At 35.5% G+C, this 22,276-nt stretch overlaps 1 protein-coding gene across 1 annotated transcript; it reads left to right on the plus strand.

Annotated features, from left to right (window-relative positions):
• The first annotated feature begins 4,725 nt into the window (after window positions 1-4,725).
• On the plus strand, window positions 4,726-11,103 carry il11b (interleukin 11b). The gene is made up of 5 exons (XM_022683445.2): window positions 4,726-4,774; window positions 6,882-7,042; window positions 8,498-8,587; window positions 8,710-8,868; window positions 9,671-11,103. The coding sequence occupies exons 1-5, from the start codon at window positions 4,768-4,770 to the stop codon at window positions 9,842-9,844; spliced, it is 591 nt and encodes a 196-aa protein (XP_022539166.2). The 5' UTR covers window positions 4,726-4,767; the 3' UTR covers window positions 9,845-11,103.
• Window positions 11,104-22,276: the final 11,173 nt, after the last annotated feature.

Genomic DNA, 22,276 nt, shown 5'->3' on the forward strand with positions numbered 1-22,276 from the left:
AAAACAAAGGGCGGGGGGGTTAAGATAGCACTGAACGTCTAATAGATGACTGATGACTGTTGTCTAGGTTAATTTCAGTCAGTAGCGCACCTGTTTAATGCTATTCTACTCATGATTAGTCATTATGTCACTGGAATTTACTGGTCTTCAAATGACAATAATATTGTTTATCGCAATAATTTCTTTGACGATATATCGTCCACAATAAAAACTTTTATCATGACAGGCCTAGTTATGGCTATTTTTCTGGTACATAGCCAAAAGACCACAAGCCATTAGCAACACACAGCACTTCTGCACTGCATGCTGGCTAAAGATAAAGGTGTGTGATTCCACTTAAGTGTTGTGTCCAGAACGTGTTGTAACTGAGTGTAATGTCCTGAATGAGAGTTGTTACAGATAATGTGGTCTAACAGTTAGACCTATTCTTCGAAACGTTGCTTGAGTTCTCATTCATCCAGCCACTTCCTGAACAGCTCGCCGGCGCATGACCGCACACAGCGCTGCAGGACTCACTACCCTTATCAGTCTTGATCCTTTTTTCCCTTTCAGCGAGAAAAAACATGTAATGGGAAATGAGACAGAGAGTGTTTCAGAGAGAGTGTGTGTGTGTGTATGTGGGTGTGTGTGAGTGTGTGCGCACACGTGTGTCTAGAGTGCTTGAGTAGAAATTTTAGCTTGATGTGTCAGAGGGGGTCGAGGGGATGATGCGTGGGTGAGGAAGACAGTGAGGAGCCAGGGGTAGACTGGGACCTGTGTTTTACACTCTGTGTGTGAGTGTGTCAGAGATATTCACTCATAGATGTTTATGTCCAGTTTTGACCAGTCATGTCTGGAAATTATAATGGCATTAAATGTTGCATATAAAAGTGCATATAAAAGTGATCTGAAAATGATTCACTAAAATGTTGGATTTGTAACTGACTATTTAAGCCTAGATTGTTCGTTAAGGGGTAATTAAACTCCCTAATTTTAGCTGACTTCTCTCTCAGTTTAAATAAAAAAAATGCTAAAATATGGGAGGAGTATTTTTGGGTGGGCACTGGGTGATGTATGGGTTTAGGGATAGGGCATAAGGGAGAGCTGATTGGACTGAGCAGTGTGAATCTGATATATGTAAGTGTGAGTGAAACTCAGATGGTTGGATGTTACCAATTATTATTAATTATTAATTGACTGATGTGCATATGGTGACTTGCATCCTCACCTATAGCACAGTTGAATCTGAGGTTAGGGAATGTTTATTAAACTTTTAAGTAGGCCTGGACAATATTTCGATATCGGTATTTATCGCGATAAGAAATGTTTCAATAACGGTGATATCATTTTTGAGGCATTATTTACAGAATCTATCATAGACAGGCGTTCTTTTAGCGGCGTCAGTTCACTGCAGAGCTGAACACAATCAGCCTCCGTAGCCAGGCTACGTCAGTGTGTGATGACCTAATCATACAGGCACGTAGCTAGGCTAGGCTAGGCAAGGCTAATGTCGGTTCCACTCCGCATCGCATCCAAAATGTCCCGCGATGAAGCTCAGCTGCGCTCCAGTTTGCATCTAAAACCTTCCGCGATGAAGCGAAACCAACCCTAACCGAGTGAATCTCGGCCGCGCTCCGCTCCGCACCTAAAATCTCCCGCGAAGAAGCGAAACCAACCGAAACCGACGTTAAGAGTGGAGCCGACTAGCAACAGTAATGCATCTGTTCCTCCACCTTAAGCAGTTTCACTACATACAATATCTTCCTTATTCTGGCTGAAGCACTTTTGTAGTTTATGTTGACATTTCAGCTATAAATGAAAAAAGATGGTTTATGGTTTGGTGCCTCTTTAAAGGAAAGCTTATAGTAGAGGAGAGGTATATTGTCTATATTATTGTGTATAAACAATAGTCATCTTTTCAATACTGGATTTTTTTTTATTTGTCATATTTCTTCACTACTTAACTACACAAAATTATGATTCTCAAGCTTAATTACATTTTTTTTAATATCCTGTTATTTATGCACCCACCCTGTAGTTGTAGCATGCTGCATGATATATTTGGACATTTATGCAATACATTACTGTTACGACTCCTTGTCGTATTCTTTTCCTTTTGTGTGCCTGCTTGTTCTGTTTGTGTGTGTTTTTATAGTTTTTTTAGGAGCAGGATCTTGATTGGCCAGCAGGGACACCCTCTATAAAAGGACCAGGAAAAACCTGACTCAGGAGAGAGACGTTCAGGGCTTCTCCCCTTTCCTGACCTGGAACAACAACAAAAACAACAATTCGTTTCTGTTTGTTTTCTAACTTTTTGTTACAGTTCTCATTTATCTTAGTGTAAAGTAGGGGATGAGTGCCATTTTGTTTTACTACCTTTCCTCCTGTTTTTTTGGTGAAAGGGAGTTAAGGTAGTTGTGTGTAATTTGTTTTCTTTATTTTTAGGTTTAGTTAATTTCTTAATGATTAATTAATTAATGTTATATGATGTTTCACATTTAATATAAGATATATATAGTAAAACATCTATTAGTGTACGTAAAAATGGCTAATTACATGCCTACCTTTTACAATGTGTGTTAACATGAACATTAGCCTGTGGGCCTGTCTAAGCCTACACCTCCTTCTTCAGTGGCAGGTCAGCACCTGCAGGAGTAGCTGCGGAATATCTTTACAAAGTACTTTAAGAGCGGTTCAACTGACTCAAACATTTATTAATAATTGAGCCCTCCCAACAATGAAAACATATAATTTATTTATCCTTTTAGGGAGGAATACATTATAATTTTGTTTTATTATTTTACTTTTGTTAATTTTGGATATTTTTTACATTAAAAAAACATAATTTTACTTATATAACTAAAGTCATTTTATTTTCACTGATATTTCTTCATTTATAATCGCAGTTAAAGAAGTGTATTAATGGTTAATAATAAGGTTGTAAATTGTTCCAAAAACATGAATAAGCAGTTCCAACCTATGAATAGAGGGGGAAACAGTGACCTGTTTTTTGCCAAATAGTGATTCCACTGATATTTACACTGTCAATGCTTTGGATTTCTTTTTTCTTTTTTCAGTCATCATTAACATGTCTAATAAAATTATATAGAAAGTCAGTTTAGATATTTAATATGTTAGTATACACCACATTATGATTACTGGATTAATAATTAATCTGGGTAGTTACATGAATAAACTATAAATATTTTAATGCTGACTGATGAAAATGACAAATTTTACCACAGTTAGTTCCGATCCTGCAATGTGATTGGCTAAGAGGCATTTTATGAGTGACATTATTAGCCAGTAATGCACTATAACCGAAGCTTTTCATGTATTATTACTCCACCACATACAGGTAAAATAGCAATAGTGTGAACATGAATATTAGCCTGTGGGTCTGTCTCAGCACTGCTTATTGTGTTGCAACTTCTCATCAATTATATATATTTTATTAATTATATATATTCACAACCTCACTAACAAAATCAATAATAAACTAATTTTATAAAACATTTAAGGAAACAGATCAATTATTTATCTATTTAGGAAGAAATACGTTATAGTTTTGTTATATTATTTACCTTTTTAAAATTTTGAATACTTTTTACATAAAAAAAGAAAATGTGTTAGATTTATATTTTTTTCATTCATAAAGTCTGTTAAAATAATGCAACTTACAATAGTAAAGAAAATAAGTAGTTGATATCAGTGCTAAATCAGTGCTTTTACTGTTAAATTAAGACATAGCTTGTTGAAATTTAACACTTACAGAGTTCATTTAACATTAACAGTGTGGATTTAGGTACAACTTTAAAATAAATGCTCCTTCATAAAGGATTTATAAATGGTTTTAAAGGCAGTGTATTAATGGTTAATAATAAGGTTGCAAACATAAAAAAGTACGTAAAAAATGTGATTAATTTATACTTATATTTCTTATAAATCTATTAGTGTACGTAAAACATGGCCAATTACATTCCTACTTCCTAACAATGTGTGTTAACATGAATATTAGCCCGTGGGCCTGTCTAAGCCTACACCTCTTTTTTTATTTGAAGGTCAGCACTGCTTATTGTGTTGTAACTTCTCATTAATTATATATATTTTTTTCATATTCACAATCTCATTAACAAAATCAATAATAAACACATTTTTTAAGACATTTATACACTCTTTATAATGTAGCCATATTTTAAAGTGGTACCGCTTTCTCGTATACACTATGTGAATGCAATATATGCTGAATGATGCAATAGGTAAGCACATCATCATGTTTTAACATAATAAACATGATACCAGTAGAAAGTGATTTTACTAATCCACTGTCTGTCCAGTTTACTCCAAAACCCTGCTTTGATGCTGAAGACACAGCAGAGGTGGAATTCTCCTGTTTCTCAGCCAATGATCTGAAGGTGACACAGAGCTGAGTGAGACAGAGTAGCAGGGCAACAAAAAAAAAGAAAGGAAGAAAAAAAAGGGCAAAAATAGAACATTAGCTGATGTTGAGCCAAGTGCAAAAATGGAAAAGTGATGAGTTCTTTAGTTCTTTAGAAAAAGATAATAGTTTTGAGTTTGTTTCTGGGGGCTTGTTGGGGGGGGGGGGGGGGATGTGTGTGGGCGTACTTTTTTCTGAATGAGGAGAATGAGTCAGAGAGTGAGTGAGAGAGAGAGTGTGTGTCATTGCCATACTATAAATGGGAACTCTTACAGTAGTCTAAACATTTAGTTGAGTGATAACGTTGCTTCTCACTGTGTCTGTTTACTACTTGAGTGTTTGGGATAGCCATGAAATGTAAGTGTTTTGTATCCTCTGTAAAGTAGTTTTGATTAGAACATGGGAATGTAAATTGAAATGTAAGCGTATACAGCAGGTGTTAGATAGATAAATAGATAGTGAATTAGATAGTTGGGAGGAGGGGGGATTGTAGGCTGGTCTGAGATTATAAGATGCTAAGTAAAAAAAAAATATATATATATATATATATATATATATATATATATTTTTTTTTTTTTTTGTGTGTGTGTGATGCAGTGTCTAATTTTAAAATGCCTAGTTTTAAAATTGATTTTAGAGAGCTTTTGTATTATTATTATTTTTTTTTTTTTGGGATTACATTTTTTAACAGTTTTTTTTATTTAGTTGCTGTTTTCTGTTGTTTGTATTCAACCAGATATTACTATTTATCTGTGAGACAAATTTTGCAGTGAGATTTTTGTGTGGGCTTCTTGTTGAAAATTTTGAAGAACCTTTCTGTTAAATTGATCAGATCTTGACTAAGAACTTCTCATTGTTTTTCATTAGCCTATTTTTTTTTACCAGACATAAAAGAGACAAAAATACGAGACCATCAGATATGGGCAGATTTATTGTGGCGTGGTGTGAACTGAAGCTTTGTTTGGTTCAGTTGAGATCATTTGGTTCAGTTGGTGCCATTACTGCTGTTATGGTTGAGGTGCAGACTACAGAGAATGTGGCCTTGTGTGTGTATGGTGGCAGTAGTTACTCAGAAGTGTGTAGGGAGAGTTAAGAAAGCACTATCACTGGAAATCGCTGATGTTTATTTCTAGTGAATTGGATGGACGTGGTTTGTGTGAAAAAAGCTACAGGAAGTATCACAGACTAGGATTTATCAAGATCATCAGATCTTCCACTTAGTGCTACCAGTTTCCTCATGTTGTGGTCTCTTTATATATCTCTTTATTTTATTGCTTAACATGTTAGCTTGCCCATGTATCCTTTTATTCTGAATTATTTTAGTTCTTCTTAATTGAATCTTGTATTGTTTGCTTGTTTTTTCAATTGCTCTTGGCATTTAATTTTTATTGTTTGTGTTTAAGAAGCTCCTTTTTTTAGCTTAACCTGATTAAATACTTAATTTTAATTTGAATGTAAATATATATATTTTAAGTCCTTTTAAGTTGTAAATGCTGCACTAAACGCTGCATTAAAAATGAAGGCAACCCTCAATGTATTACCAAGTGAAAAATACATTGGATTGATTGAAATTCAGATAAACTCCTCATGGTTCTTTACAGAACTGGAAACACTTCAGTACAAGATTATTACAAATTACACTATTTTGAAACAGTGGATTTTCCTAAGTTCTAAACTCTGTGTGGGGCAGCGAGAGGCAGCTAGCCAAAGCCAAAGAGAAAATGACCTGCAATAACCGGCATGAGGCATGAGGCATGAGGCAGTTCTGGATTTTCTAACAGGGTTTTGAATAATAGCCATTTCCTTCTGGATATGTGTTTGCCATTGTGATGCGATTTCATCACTCAGTTACAGTTCATTTAACAGTGATGTCACGCAGATTGGGAGGACGATCCAAAAAGCCCTGAGTCACTTCCTATTTTCAGAAGAGTATATCTCATAATCAGGTCACTGCTGGGTTACCTTCTTCTCAGTCTACAAAATCTAGTACCTACAAGGGCTTGTTTTTTTTAATGCTCCTGTTTAAATATTTTTTTTCAGTCCCTTTAAGATGTAAATACTCTGCTGCATTGATAATGTGGGTTACCCTCAGTTTATTACTGAGTGAAAATATACGGAGTTGATTGATTGATAAATATATTTTGCTTCATGGCAACATATTTTGGTGGAAATATATGCTTTTTAGCCAGGTAAACAACGCATTTTCTCTTAGATGTGAGAATCTCTTAGAGATGAAAGTGTCTAGGTCAATGTGTCAGCGATGACACATGCAACTCCGTCTGCATAACATTGTCTTCTTAGATCGTATTGAAGGGAGTGAAGCAGCTGCTCAGACACACTGGAACACTTGTTCAGAAGGTGCTGACTCAGAGAAGCTCGCTCCCAGGCAACTGTTGAGGTGACAGAAACATAACTTTGGACTTTCCGAAAAAGACAAAATCCCCCTTTTCTGTTTTGCTGACAGTGACAGTGCTGCCCAGGTCCACCTCCTTCCTGCTCTTTTTGCTGCTACTGGTGGAGCTTCCTCTCTTATCGATGTCTCGTCCCGCCCCGACGCACAAAGATGGTCTGACAAGGCTGCTTCAACAGATGCACCGGCTGCTGACTCTAGTGCAGGGAGTGCTGGTAAGTGTAATGTGGCTTCTCTGGACCACATGTAATCTCTTTCATTATAGGGACTTTCCACTGGATTTGTAATAACATAATAGCACACACCCTTAAAATGTGTTTTTTTCCCCCAAGTATTCCTTGAAAAAGACATCAGATCTATTTATATCCATGACATCACACAAAAAATACCCATTTAGATGCTTAACTTGTTTTCTGCACTGAAGAAACAACACTTTAAACATGTTTTACAAGTATTTTTTTTCTGCTTAGAATCTTCAAATGGTCAGGTTCCAGATTTCCAGTTTTTTTTCAGGCAGATAAATCTATTTAGTTAGTTTTTAACATAGTGATTCTGTATAAGTGCAAAGTTTCACATACTTAGGAAAAATATACAGTACCATTCAGTCACAAGTTTGGTCACACTCCTTCTCATTCACTGTTTTCTTTCTTATTATGATTTTTTTTATATTGTAAATCTTTTTATGATTGAATACTATATTAAAGCTATACGCAAACAAAAAATGCTCTGGATATTTTAATCTCAGTGTCTTTATGAGGTAAAGTCACCTAGAACAGTTTTCTCAGTGTCCTAAAGTTGGATTTCCTGGAGGTGCTGAAAAATACATTCAAAAACATTCCAAGTCACCCATCTCAGTTGGGTTTAGATCAGGGGATTGTCGAGGACAAACACTTTTTTACTCTTTACTACATAATTTCATGTGTACCTTTAGTGTTTTTTTTTCTCTACAATGTTTAAAATAAATTAAATAAAGAAATAAAGAAAAAAAACATTGAATGAGGAGGTTTTGACTGGAACTGTATAGTTAAAAAAATACAGATTTATTATTGTTAAACTGCAATGAATAAACATCTAAAAAATATCATATTTAGAAGGTTTTAGTCAAATAATGAAGGGTGGTTATAAAAGGCAACATACTTGGGTTTACCTAAGAAGTGCCTAAAAATTACACTAATATTTATCATTATAAAAAGGTTTTTTGTTGTTCCTACTTTTCCTTATGCACTGAAATCTTCTAGTATCTAAATGCCTTCTTGTATTGTATATTTGTTTATTTAAGAACAAAAAAAGAACAAATGATTCTAGATTTTTGATAGTAGCATATAAAATATATAGTCAGTATGTTTAGTAAAAAATAAATATAAGGCTTTACAAGGTTTATTTTCTTGTATAAAGAGAAGAAAAAACATCTTCAGTATTACGGAAATAGATCTTTTTTTGGCTATTTTGTTCTATTAATGGCTAGAAAAACTGTCCCAATCACCCTTAATTCACCGCTAACTTTATAATATTGCTTTGAACCTCTTCACAGCCTTATGTACATTTAATTACATTTAACTGATTAATAAAATCTGTTCAGTTTTATTGAAATAATGACATTCTAAATGACAGGCTGGCTTTGTCACATTTGTTTTAAAAATTAACTAAGTATCTGTTGTTTTTTTCATCAGAGCAACCTTGACACTCATCTGCCATTTGAGCATAAACTGCATTCCCTGCCTATTATACACTTCAGGCCTCAAGACTTAGCAACAGTAGAGGTGAGACCTGTCCTGAGTAATAAATCAGTCTGTTCCACGGTTATCTTACTTGCATTTACAATATGTTTTGTATTTTGCATAGGCAATTTTTTACTCAATATATTTTTTATTTATCTCCATAGATGAATACTACACTGACACAGCTTTCATCAGGCCTCCATTCGTTCAAGTTGCACTTTGACTGGCTGCTACACTGGGAGGACCAGGCAGGTTTGGAGACACATAAATCCAAAGAAATTGATCATCAAATCCAGAATATCAACAACCTGCTTCACAAACAGGTAAGATTTAAAAGTTAAGTCTAAAGTATAGGCAGCTGCACTATAATTTATAATAAATAAAACAAACCCAGGGACAGAACCAGTGAGAATATTGATTTTATGTGGGGACCAGATAGGCAGAGAGTTTAATTCAGACAGAGAACATGCTGCAGTACACAAACCCAACATTTACATTAAGAATAAACAGAATACAGAAAAAAATTACATTGCTGTTCACATAAACGACCTAATCCTGCAGGTCAGTGTCCTCTGCTGAGAAGCGCAGAAGCACTGCGCTGTTAAAATACCAATACGCCAAAGACAAGGCATATTTTTTGTGTCCTTACAATACCAAACACCCACTGACACTGGCCCTAAATCAAGCTGCACGGTGCATGGTTGACGGCTCACTTATAGATCCCTAAAATATGACCCAGTTAAGCTGTAAAAGGTTTATTTTCCTGCAGAAAGGTAAAAGGTAAAAATGACTTAAGTGTTACAGAAATAGATCATTTGGTTGGCTATTTTATTCTATAATTGAATAATAGAATATAATAGAATAAACTGTGCCAATCACCCTTAATTCAGCCTAAACTTTTAAATTTTGCTTTGAAACTTTTGGCAGTTAGAGCTTTATGTAAGATATAATTAATTGATTAATGTAAGAGTAATCTACTCAAAATCATGTCTTTACAGTTTCTTAATTGTTTAAATTATATTTTATTTTAACTTCACTGTTAACAAAGCATGTGTGACTCTACCACACTGTGCAAATAATCAAGTGTGCCTTTGATTTAATATGTACCTGCTTCCTATGTTTTAGATGCCAGAGCTGCCTCTTCCAAACACCACTCTTAACCTGCCACCTCCCAGCTCTGCCTGGGACATGTTCCAGACGTCTGCAGTAGTGCACAGAAGACTACTGCTGTTCTGTGACTGGTATCTCAGAGCTCTTCGAGTTCTCAAGCTCCAGGCAAAACAAACACAAAGGCAATAGTTGATGGAATCACACCTAACCTCTCACCCTGTCTCAGTGCTGTACAAAAAGAAGATGGCAACATGGCAAATGATTCCTGTTTGCCTTAAAAAAGTGTTGCCATGGTATAATTTAGGATTTCCATCGGTCCATCATGTACTGGACCAAACCATTTTAATTAACTGAAAGAGTTCAGTTATTTTATTGATCATTAATTTATTGATGTTTTAACTTATTTATTTATTTTGGAATATTTTGGACTATTTATTAAAGTGAATGCTGTTTACAAATAGGAAGTATTTTTATACATATAGTGAATAAATAAATGTGTACATTTCAGGGTGTTTCTTAAATGCAGACCTTTTTATCTGTGGTAGCAAGAATAATGAAGACAAAGATAGAGATTAGTTTTAATCCTTTATCTTGACTCATACAAGCCTGAAAGTGGCTGAAAGTGTAATTACACACTTAGCAGTTTGCACATGTTTGAATGCAGTCCCTGTAGTAACAAGCCTTGGAGTGTAAAATGAGGAATATTGACCAAAGTTAAATAGTTAACTATTATTTATTTCACTTGTTTTTACTTGGTATTTATCTGATATTTAGTTATTTTATTTGTTGTACTGTCCAGTGTAATCAGGTATTTTAAGGTTTCTTTCTATTAAATTCATACTTACAATGGCAGTAAGTAAGGCTGTTAATTTAGCTATAGTAAGTCATTTTTAACTAATATATTTTATTTCCATTATTATTGTTTTCTCATTTATTTTATTATTGTACAATGTAGAAAAAGATAACTTCAAACAAAAAACATAAAAAAGCATAAAATCAACCAATAAAATCACAATGTGGTCACAAAAACAACAATGTAACCTCAGGTCACAGAATCAAAAGTATTTGTTTAAGGTCAAGGAGTTTGTATTGAAGAGATATTTGGCTGTTGGTGCTGCATCATGTGCTTTTCTATTCAAATTCTATTTTTTTTAATAATCCACTGAGCCGTGTTCATCACTTTATCTTACTCTGACTTAATAGTGGCATTACTCAGATCATACAGACCTGAGGAAGTGTAGGAAACCGTTTATCAGCCTTAGTGTTAATGTTCATGTGGACCTTATTGCAGACAATGCACTGATTGTCTGCATTGTCTGCATTGTTGATTTTTGTAAAATTGTTAAATGAAATTATTATGTTACGTTTCTATCGTCTTATTACTTATTAATTAACTTAAACTTGTAGTTAAATGTTTTTATAGGTTGCAGTTATGTAGTAGGATTACTTTCCCTAAGCAAGAAATTGTATAGAAGCCACTTATGTGGATGACTGTACAGTTATGTATTGTTATGATGTACATTTGTGCATTATGTTTAAATATGTACATTTTATTTATACTTTTTATATGTTTAATTTTTTATACGATGCATTCTATAAAAATAAATAGCAATTGTTTTACCATAAAATACTGAGTTTTATTTATTTTCTTTTGTTGATATGTTTTACACAGATAGAGCTTAGGACTTAGGATTTATTTACCTAACAAAATTAACATTTTAGAAAATTCCTGAAAACACATAAGTGATCACCACCACTTTCATGTAGGTCCCTTCTGTGGGGTTACTAAGTGGTTACTGACAAGTTGCAGGGTGGCTGTAAAGCTTTGGTATTCCTATAGATGGTTTCTATTGTGTTACTAGGTGGTTGCTACCCAGCAATGTTCAGCAATGTTTTGTAAAGGTTTCAGGAAGCTTAGCCTGTAACATTACAGTAATAATGTTCCAGGAACGTTCTAAAAACATGTGATATGATAATGAATAGCATGACAAAATTATGATAAATATTAACTTTATGGAAACATTTTAACATGGTTACGTTCTCAAAACTAAAAATGAAAGCATTTTTAAAAAATGATGCCGCAGCAACATTATCAGAATATTAAAAACGTTTTAAGAAAATCCAGGAAACTTATCAGATTAAACATTCTAAGAATAAACATGCTCATCACAACTGCTTATTCCACAGAAATATTTAAAAGAGAAATTAACAGGCTTTCTAACGGTATAATATTCATTGGCAAGAAGCATTTTTACAACAAAGAAGTACAAAATCGACCAAACACAAATTTGATAGGTTTATTTTTGTATTATCATAACATTTGAAGGGTGACAACATTTTTGTACACTATTTATTCCCATAGAAAAAAAATCCTACAATTTGCTACAGTACCAACAAATATGAATACTAGCACACATCCCAGAACCATTGATGCTGTCTCTAGAAAACTGAGGAACAATATATGAGGTAATAATAATAAAAAAAAGTATACAAGCAAAAAGAAGAGAGGATTCATATTGCATTTCAAATAATGATAATAATAACTTGATAAGTGCATTTTCTGAAGAAACACAGAATGTTTGAAGAACTGATTTGGAATATAGACATGAATAAAAAAACAGATAATTGCTGTTTAATATGGCTAAACAGTTTTGCATCTGTCAGACAAACAGGAGATTGGGATTTGGTAAAAGCAACAATGAATAGTGAGTGAATGAGAGTAATGGAGCATGAAAAGAAAATGACAAAATAATGAATGTGGGTCAAAACGACTGTAGGCTGTCCTGAAATAGTATGTCTGAAGCTGTATGAGTCAAGCAGACATTTTGTCTACTTTTGATCCTTTGGGAAAAAAAGAACAAAACGAGTAAAGCTTGTGTAAGGGGTCGGCCTGTTTGCCAGCTGCCAGCAGAGGGCAAAGACAAAAATGCACCCAAGGGAACTCCAAATCCCAGAGTTCCAAACGATGAACCGAAAAAAAAAAAAGAACAGGCACACCTGTTGGCACTGGTATATAAGGCCATGTCAAGCAGCACACTCTTATCACAGCTTTGTAGAGGAGGTGACTGTTAACAGAGGGTATTGACATGACAAGACAATACAATGAAAAGAAGAAAGAAGAGATCTCAAAAGAAAGCCTAAATACTTATCCCACATACAACATTCTGCACCCTGTACTTCCCACACAACTCATTCTGTACCTGCACTTTACTCATAGTTACTCTGTTTCCTCACTTCCACACACGCACTCTAGATATCAGAACATCTACAGTATATAGCACTGTATATGTTTATATGTTCAGCCATATGTAATGTATTTCTGTGCAATACCATATGTCACTATGTCTATAATGTAAGTTGTTGTGTGTATTGTTTATATTGTGTATACTGTAAACTTTTGGGAACCTGCACACAAGTTCTTCTCTCACATGTACACCTGTACTCTGGTATGTGACAATAAAAATATTGAATCTTAAAAAAAAGGTCTCAAAGGAAAGCAAAGGCTGACAAAAAAGATCTTAAAAGAAAACAAGAGAAAAAAAATAGGTTCCCATTTGCAATGGGTTTGTTTTTTCTTTGTTAGAGCAATGCCATGTGGCATTTCTTATATTTGATTTTCCCACCTTTTTCCCCATATTGCTTTAGGGGGTGTAATTCCAGCTGTTGCCTTCTTGTCACTGGTGCAGTGGTAAGTGGTTTATGCAACACTAATGAAGTTTGAGCCCATCTTCAAGCAACCCCTCACAAAAACAGTTCAACACACTCCCTGCCCCTACTTCATAATGACATCATAATTATACATATCAGCTTCTGATAATATAAATTAGACAGCTGGTGCACCTATTCAAAATCTGTTTACAAGCCCACCTTGCACAATCTCATAAAAACGTGTGTGACCTGTTATCTAACAAAAATCTGGCAGAGGAAGAATTAGAATATACATCAGATTAGAATATAGCTTTGCAATGTTCCACCATAATAAAAGTTTAAGATTAGTGTCAAGGCAAACTTATCAAATAATCATCAACAAACAAAAGCAAATGTCAAGATTCATCTTCTAATTAATTTGTAGTGCGTAGATCACTTTAAAACATATTTTATATATCAGTCAGAATGTGAAGAAAATTTTAACGAAAAATTCAGTTCCCAAAGTGGCTTCAGAGACCTAAGTGAGGAAATCACTGGTTTGACCCCTGATGATGCCAGAGCCATCTGGCTGGGAGTCCCAGAAAGTACATCTGACCTTTTTCTTGAATTTTCATTGGATAAGTTAGCAGTTCAGGCATCTACTGTAAGAATTGTCTGTTTGTGTTCTGCTTTAAGTGGAATCAGCTGTTCTGTGATGTTATAATAACAGCAGTTAGAAAGGATGCAGAGGCTCACTTCATGTGACTCAGAGGAAGAACATAATTACCTTTAACCTCCCAGCTGTAGTAGCATCGTCTAATGGGTGGAAATTGTAAATGGGTAAAAAAAAAAAGAAAAATAATGAATATAATTTTTTAAATTAATTTATAAAAAAATATTTTGTAAACCTACCTTACAAATTAATCAGTCATAGCTCCAATAGTTTAACAAGCTCTCACAATAATTGCTTGTTGTTTATGCACACTGTTCTTGTATTACTCATCACACACCGTGACCTATGCTTTTCGTGCATGAAAGAAAAAGACGTGTCATTTCAGCAGTTGACTGCATGCGTTTATCGCTTTATTATCACTTCAACAGATCAGTAGGCCTTTGATCAGCTAGTGGGAAAGATGGAGGAAGCATTCATGCGCACAACCTTTCTACAGAGATGCATGGAAAAGACCACAGATCTTTCTCTGACCACAGTCTGTTTTTCAGTTTTAGTTTTGCCATTAGTTCTGAAGATTACTTGTTTAAACAAGAATGTCTGTACTGTACAGCTTATAAAAAACTATTTATATATTTTCTATTGCTGATCTGTTTTACACAATGAGAGATTTATTTACCTAACAAAACCAACAGCTCAAAAAATGTCTGAAAGAAACACATAAGTGATCACTACCACTTTCACGTAGGTCACTCTCTATAGGATTGCTAAGTGATCACTATCAAGTTGCAAGGTGATTGCAAAGTGTTTGCTTTGGTATTCCTACATGGTTGCCATGGTTTTGCTAGGTGATTGCTATGGTATCCAAGGTGTTTGTTAGGTTTTTGCTACCCAGCTAGCAGAAACGGTTATAAGAACATTTTGCAATGTTTTAAAAAGGTTCCAGGAAGGATAGTCTGTAATATTACATAAATTATGTTCCAGCAATGTTATTATAACATTTCTCACATAACATTCCCTACTAGATGAATTCTAACATTGTGGAAACGTTAAAAAGTAAAATTTCCAAAATTTTAAATGAAACTTACCGGAAACAAATGTTAAAAAAAACTTTCTAAGTTTCTAACATCCAGAAAACTTAAGAGATTGTTCTAGGATTGTTAATTATAACGTTTAGAAAATGTTTCTCCTAGCAAAAATACTTAGTTTCAATTACAGATGCATGGATCACAAGACCACAAATCGTTCTCTGTACTCTATAGCTTAATATATTACCTCCTTGTCTACTCTCTCACATTTGATGAACTCAGAAAGATCAGCTGACTGTAAAGTGTTTGTATGCAGGACTGAGTCTAATTTTTCTTTCTCATTTTCTCCTCAATTTACACGGCCCACTCATTAGGACTCCCCCTATCACTAGTGATGCCCGAACACACCAGGAGGGTGAAGACTAACACATGCCTCCTCTGATACATGTGAGGTCAGCCACCGCTTCTTTTCGAGCTTTCATTGCTAAGCAGCCAGTGTGCTCGGAGGAAAGTGCAGCAGCTCGGTTCTGATACATCAGCTCACTGACGCCCTGTGCTGCTGACATCACCTTAGGAGTGATGTGGTGAGAGAGTGCCATCTACCCACCCGGAGGGAGCGAGGCCAATTGTGCTCCCTCTGAGCACCGGCAGCTTAATGGCAAAGCTGCATGAGCAGGGATTCGAACCTGCGACCTTCCGCTCATAGTGGCAGCGCTTTAGAGCGCTGGACCACTCGGTGCCCCAGGACTGGGTCTTCCTGAGCAAGAAAAACACAAAGCTGTGTATAGGTTCTACAAGATTTGTAAAAGCCACATTTTAATCATTTAGGTTATACTATTATACCGCATACTTTATATTTGGGGTTTTGTGATGCTAAATGAGGGTGTTTTCAGTGCAAACTGTGCAGAAAATCACCTCCAGCCTTTATTCAGAGTCATTTACCATCTACTTGACTTTTATGTTTAGTGTGATTCAGGTTTCTGCATGCGCTAGAACTTAGATTGTGCCCAAAAAATTCAGCCTGACCCTAAACGAGCCTGTGCATGTTCTGTCCAAAACTGTCTTTACGAGCCTGAGTCTGAATTAAACCCAACATTTTTTTGTAAGTAGAAACTGAGCTTCAATTTAACTTCAATTCCAAGCTGTTTAAATAAGTGAAATCTGTTCAGAATGATGATATTGAACAACATGAAAGAAGCATAAGCCTATTGTTTAAGAAAACTGTTACACAAAGAGCTGCAGCTAAAGTGTTTAAGCTAGGGTGACCATATTTTAATTTGGGTAAACTAGGAAACCTGGGGGTGGGGGGGCGGGGATTATGTCACACGCAGCCCCGTGCGCAGTGCCCTAGTGCCTGTAAATTTAATGGTCCAATGAAGGTAATTTAAAAACCAGGACATTTTCTCACTTTTTGAAAAAAACCCGGGATGCCCGGGACAGGACGTGAAATACGGACATGTCCGAGGAAAAAACGGACGTTTGGCCACCCTATTTAAGCCCAATTAATCAAATCAAATCAAATCAAATCAAATTTATTTGTATAGCGCTTTTTACAACAGGTGTTGGCACAAAGCAGCTTTACAGAAACATGATTACAGGACAAAGAATCAGGCAAAACATTAAACATAGAATATACAGAATACAGAACCCCCAGTGAGCGCGGAGGCAAGGAAAAACTCCCTCAGAGCTGCAGGAGGAGGAAGAAACCTTGGGAGGACCAAGACTCACATTTGAGGGGGGACCATCCTACCACTGGTCAAACGGCTTTTAAATTAAAATTTAAAAAGTCTTTTATACATCCATATAGGTTTTATGTACTCAGGAGTGTAATAGCGCCACTAATGGCTTGGATGTAATCTGTAGTGGAGAGTAAGATGGTCGATGAGCAGCTGATCTGTGGTGGTGGTGGAGAAGAGCTGACTTCAGAAACTTCCATCAGTCTGGCCGGACAGGAGACGCGAGAGCCTGAGGGTCCAACATCGGTATCGGGTCAGACAGGTGGGCAGTCAGTAACTCGGAGGAAAGCAGAGAGATGGAATTAGTTTTGACTGGATTTATGCAAAACTGAGAATATTAAAACATTATCAGAGTGTGGCAAATGACTCCGGCAGAACTGAATAAAACAGCCTAACTAAAGGCAGAGAGCCAGAAGGTAACATAGACATGGAGGCACCCTGAAACACCAGCATCCACCCACTCCACCGTCCACAAACCTGAGTGACCGTCTGAGTGACCGTCTGCGGTCTACGTCTGCGTAAAACCTGCGGCATAGCCAACGCACCGCCTGCATGTAGACGCAGAGCCTCAGTGTAGCCTGGCACACACCTCCCCAGAAACACTCTAACTAGTTGCTATATTGTGATTATCACACCATAGCATTATACTAAATAAAACATAGCATTAAAAATGTAGGACTTCATCAACAACCATTTTCTTGAGCCCATCCTTACAGAGCCAGAGGATAGCCATGGTAAATTTCTGCACATTAGGAGGAAGCACATTCAGATTTGTTGAAAAAGTGCTTTATAGATATTAGTATTAGAAGTCGGAATGTAAAAATAATGTTCAGAAACACCAGAAACTTCAGAGAAGATTCCAGAATATGTCTAAAAAAAAAAAATACAGAAAAAGTGTAAATATGACAGAAATTACTTGACGTGCTTAAAGCCTTAAAGGCTTCTAATCCATTAAAATTATTAAACTTATTTTTGCCCAACTACTACTTTAAGCAGCTACATTTATCTAGGCTGAATTTACAAAGCACTCTCAAACTAGCATCATACTGAACACTCTCTTCACCAGTTAAGAACTAAGATTCTTTTGGGAAACTGGGCCTTAATTATTATTGTCTTCATTTTAAAAAGCAGTACTGCCAATCAGAATTTTTGTGAGTTGGGGGCAGTTGCTTTTGCAAAATAATTTAAATCCTAAAAAGGGGTCACAAAGGGAAAAATATTAAGGGCCTCTGCTTTACTCTTAAGCCTTTAACTATAATGTCCAGTAGATGGCATTATAAAACAACATGCAAACTTACTGATATTTGTCTTTTTAGGGCAGTTTCCACCACTCTTAATCATGAGTGTATAACATATATGTTGATACACAGTTAACTTGCAGTGCAAGACTGTTATAGGATCCTAATTGGTAAACACTATGGGATGTTCCTATCTGATCTGAAGTGACTGGGTATCAAGGCTAATCCAGTCATATTTGAATGTAATGTGTATCAGCTAATTTAAATCCAATCCAGTTTCGTGTCTTTGTTTTACCCACTGCATTACTGCACTTAATGGCCCAGCTGAAAGCACTGAGGAGAGTTCTCAGAATGTTAACAAAGAGTTTATTTAAGGTCAGCAGTTTGGAACATTTTTACATAATATATAAAATATATATTAAACTGTAACAGAAATGCTATCACTGTTTGGAGGCTAACATACTAAACACTAATACTAATACACAAAAACTTTAGGAACACAAATTTGTTATACTATAAAACAGTTCTTTCACACCAGTATTTAACAAACAACATCAGATATCGGTCAGTTGTGTATTCCATAAGACACACACACACACACACACACACACACACACACACACATACAAGAAGCGACTTAACTGTAGTGTTTTAAAAAACTAAGATGTACGGTCAGGTAGATTAGTCAGTCTGGGTTATGAAATATTATACACACTATAAAAACATTTTAAAAAAATCACAACTAAGGGAAATGATTCAGTTCAGAATATCTCATTATTTAAATTGTTACTAAACATGGTTTTACTTTAGCATTTTTCAGCAGCACATCTTATCTTAACTTTTTTTATACCAACTGAAAAAAGGAATCAGATTAAATAAAAATAAAATAATATCATTTTGCAAAACATAAATAAATACTGTATTAATTTCAAGTTTAAACATTCAGTAGAAACCATAAAATCTGTAAACCTTTGTTTATCTACCAAAAGAATATTTAGTGCATGCATATAAAAACACAACCGTAAGCAGTTATAAAAAATAATATTTAAAACTTAAAAATAATGTAATTATTTTCTATTATGATATTATTGTGAATGATGTGAAATGACACACCCCTACCAGTGACTAATATTAATAAAAAAAACAGTGTTCCTAAGTACTGAAGCTGTACTAAAGTGAGAATTCCTCTACATCTGCCTACGTCACGACATCAGTTTCTTCTTTAAGCACAAGGCTCTGTGTTCTGTGACATAATGAGAATTCACAGCTAAATTAGACTTCTGAAGTAACCTCATACCATTTCCCCCTTTCTCCAGAAATAACTGTGTTTAACTGATGCAGATAAGTGGGATGTTTCAGTAGCAGCATCAAGCTTCAGTGGAATTCACAGACGATTCCTTTAATAGCTGTGTGGGTTCCCCTAAAGACCGTTTGGCAGCGGTGTTGCGTGAATCTCGGCAGTGCTCACTAAACGTGGCAGAAGTAATCACCTTCCGACAAATGGAGCAGAGTAATTCTACTGCTGCTGTGGGCGTAATGGATACGGCCCTCAGTGGTTTGAGGGTGCTGGTGTAGGTGAAATTTGGATGCTTTTGGAGGGATTTTTGGAATGTTCTGGCAAATCGTGCTATTAAGCTATTAAGCATGCCAGAGTCTTCTACAGCTGTTCAGTTGGTCACTGGCATTCATAAAAGGGCAGCTGTAGGAGACAACAACTGATGGAGCATGTTTTTTTTTAAGAGAAAATATATATATATATATAGTGTGTGGAAAAAAGGGGGATGAAAAGGGATAAATATAATTGTAGAAGCTTCACACTCTTTAGACGTTTAGATTTCCAGTGCATTAGAAAGCATGCGGTTCCCTTAGCGTTGCTGCTACTCAGTGTACTACACACATTGGCGTTTACAGACCCATCCCAAATTACTACCTGCTGTTCTCCTAAAGAGTCTGCCCTCTGGTGATGTCAACATCAAACAGTGCTATTGGGGGAAGGTACAAGGGTGCATTGTTTTAAAGAGGCACGCTTTTAGAGACAGACAATTTCTTTACCTACAGCCCCCCCACGCTCTGTAAACTGACAGTAACATAAACACCACAAACAAAACAAGACAAAAGTGAGGAAAGTCCTGGTTTAGGTCTTTGTTAAGCCTTGGCATATGCAAAAATTTATAAAACTCTTTTCTCTAAACTCACCTGTTTTTTCTTGTAAACAAATGTATTGGAAAAAATAAACTTAGAATAGATTAAAAGTAAAAGACTTAATTTTAGGTCATGATAAAGAATCATTTTGGTTAAATCTTTCTTTAAATTCCCAGACAAATATTTTTGTTGACTTTTGAGTTCACTTTAAATAAATCAAGATTAACAAACCCATCCCAGAAGAAGCTGTGCAAGTTTAAGCCATGACACTACCTCCACTGTGTTTGGGATCATGAGCAGATCCTTTCTTCCCCCAAACTTTAGCCTTTCCATCACATTGGTAAATGTTAATCTTAGTCTTAGAATATCATAATCAGTCCAAAGGCTTTTCTCTGTACTTTATTAAAACAATTCCAGAGTGGCTTTCCTATTCTTATTGCTAATTAGTGTTTTTTTTTATCTTTGGCTGAAGCCTCTGTATTTTTGTTTATGAAGTCTTCTGCAAATAATAGATTGTAATACTTTTTACTCCTGCCCTCTGACTGTGGATGCTAATGTCACTAACAGTTGTTTTTGGGTCTTCCTTTACATCAACTGTGGTGCTTTTCCAGGGTCTACCTGTTCGACATCTATCACTTAATACACCAGTGATGACTTTCTTTTCCAGGACATTCCTAACGGTTGCACTGGCTATGGTAAATATTTGTGCAATGGCTCTACATGATTTTCCATCTTTTCTCTGCTTCAAGGTTGCTTATTTCCCCCCTATATACAGCTCTCTGATTTTCATATTGGTTACTACTCAAACTATAAATGCTCAGTCTGCACACAGGCAAAACCCAAATCTGAAACTAAATGGCGACATTCAGCGCTGTTTACTGTTTAAATAATCAATGTATCAGGACTCACCTGGGCAACAAAACACACCTGACAGTCACATGTTTCAATACCTTTGCTCACAAGAAAACTGTATGGGTTTAGACAGGAGGTGCTGAACTTTGTATCAGATCCAGATGTAAATAACAGGACTAATTTTCATCACTTAAAATCAAACCTTCAGTCTACAGTCGAAATAAATGACCTCACTGTTCCAATACTTTTGAAGGGGACTCTATATTTTATGACCCCCCTCAAGACAGGCATGGGCTAGAGGTGTATAAATCCCTCCAGCACTGAGCTGTGAAACAATGAAACTGGCTTCTCTGGAATTATGGTGCTTTAAACAGTACTTTTGAGATGACCTCAATAATGCTTTTGTTGCTGAATGCAATCTTAACAGCAATGTTCCAAAATGTAGTAGCTTTTCATGGACAGTAGAGACAGTAACTTTTTTCTCATTATTTACATTGTTCTTATTTTATTAAAAATATAACCCCTTCAGATTAAATTTTAATTGTTTTGTTTGTATTTAATTAGCAATAATGAATCATTGTATTCTTTAGCTAACCTGGTTAAACTCTTCGATTTCTTTTTTAATCCCTTGTAAAGTTGATTTGTGTAAATGCTTTGCTGCATGAAATGAAAATTTCCAAGTAAAACTAAAGAATGATTGATTGATTGATTGATTGATTGATTGATTAATACAGTTGGTTTCAGAAGAAGCAATGAATGTGTCCCAATGATTTTGTCCCTATAGTGAAAGTACAAGTACAGAGTTTAACAGACTTGTCAGAGACCATTTCTGACTTGTTATGACAACAGAACAAATTACCAAACAACAGGCTCCACAACAGAAGCCAATGTGAATATTTATATAGCCCACCACGCTCTGCAAAACCAGCAAGCTGATTGGCTGTTTCTACTGAAAGGCGGAACTTTATTCTTGAACTGGCTCCGTGATTGGATTTATGAGATGTTCCATTCACACACGGCCAGTCTCCTCATTAATGATACAGCTGAGCTGAGCGAAATGATTTGGGGCTGCTAGAAAAATATTCGGGGCTAAAGCCCCGGAAGCCCAGGCCAGGCGACGCCCCTGGTGTTGACAGTGTGTATATATCTACACACTTTTAATAAAATGTTGATAAAAAATTGTTGAATAGTTATAGTTTATGTGACAATCTGTATGAATTAAAGTATTAGTTTACTACATAATGTACACAAACTATCCCTTACACTGTTTCAAACTTTCTTGATGAATGGATCAATAGAATTTCTCCAAAATTCAAAATGACCTGTAC

The sequence above is a fragment of the Astyanax mexicanus genome, chromosome 3 (genome assembly GCF_023375975.1).
Source record: "Astyanax mexicanus isolate ESR-SI-001 chromosome 3, AstMex3_surface, whole genome shotgun sequence".
Taxonomy (NCBI): domain Eukaryota; kingdom Metazoa; phylum Chordata; class Actinopteri; order Characiformes; family Acestrorhamphidae; genus Astyanax; species Astyanax mexicanus.

Coding starts and splice junctions, on each gene's coding strand:
- il11b (XM_022683445.2), top strand. Junction 8,588..8,709: donor AAGACTTAGCAACAGTAGAG/GTGAGACCTGTC, acceptor TTATCTCCATAG/ATGAATACTACACTGACACA. Junction 8,869..9,670: donor ACAACCTGCTTCACAAACAG/GTAAGATTTAAA, acceptor CCTATGTTTTAG/ATGCCAGAGCTGCCTCTTCC.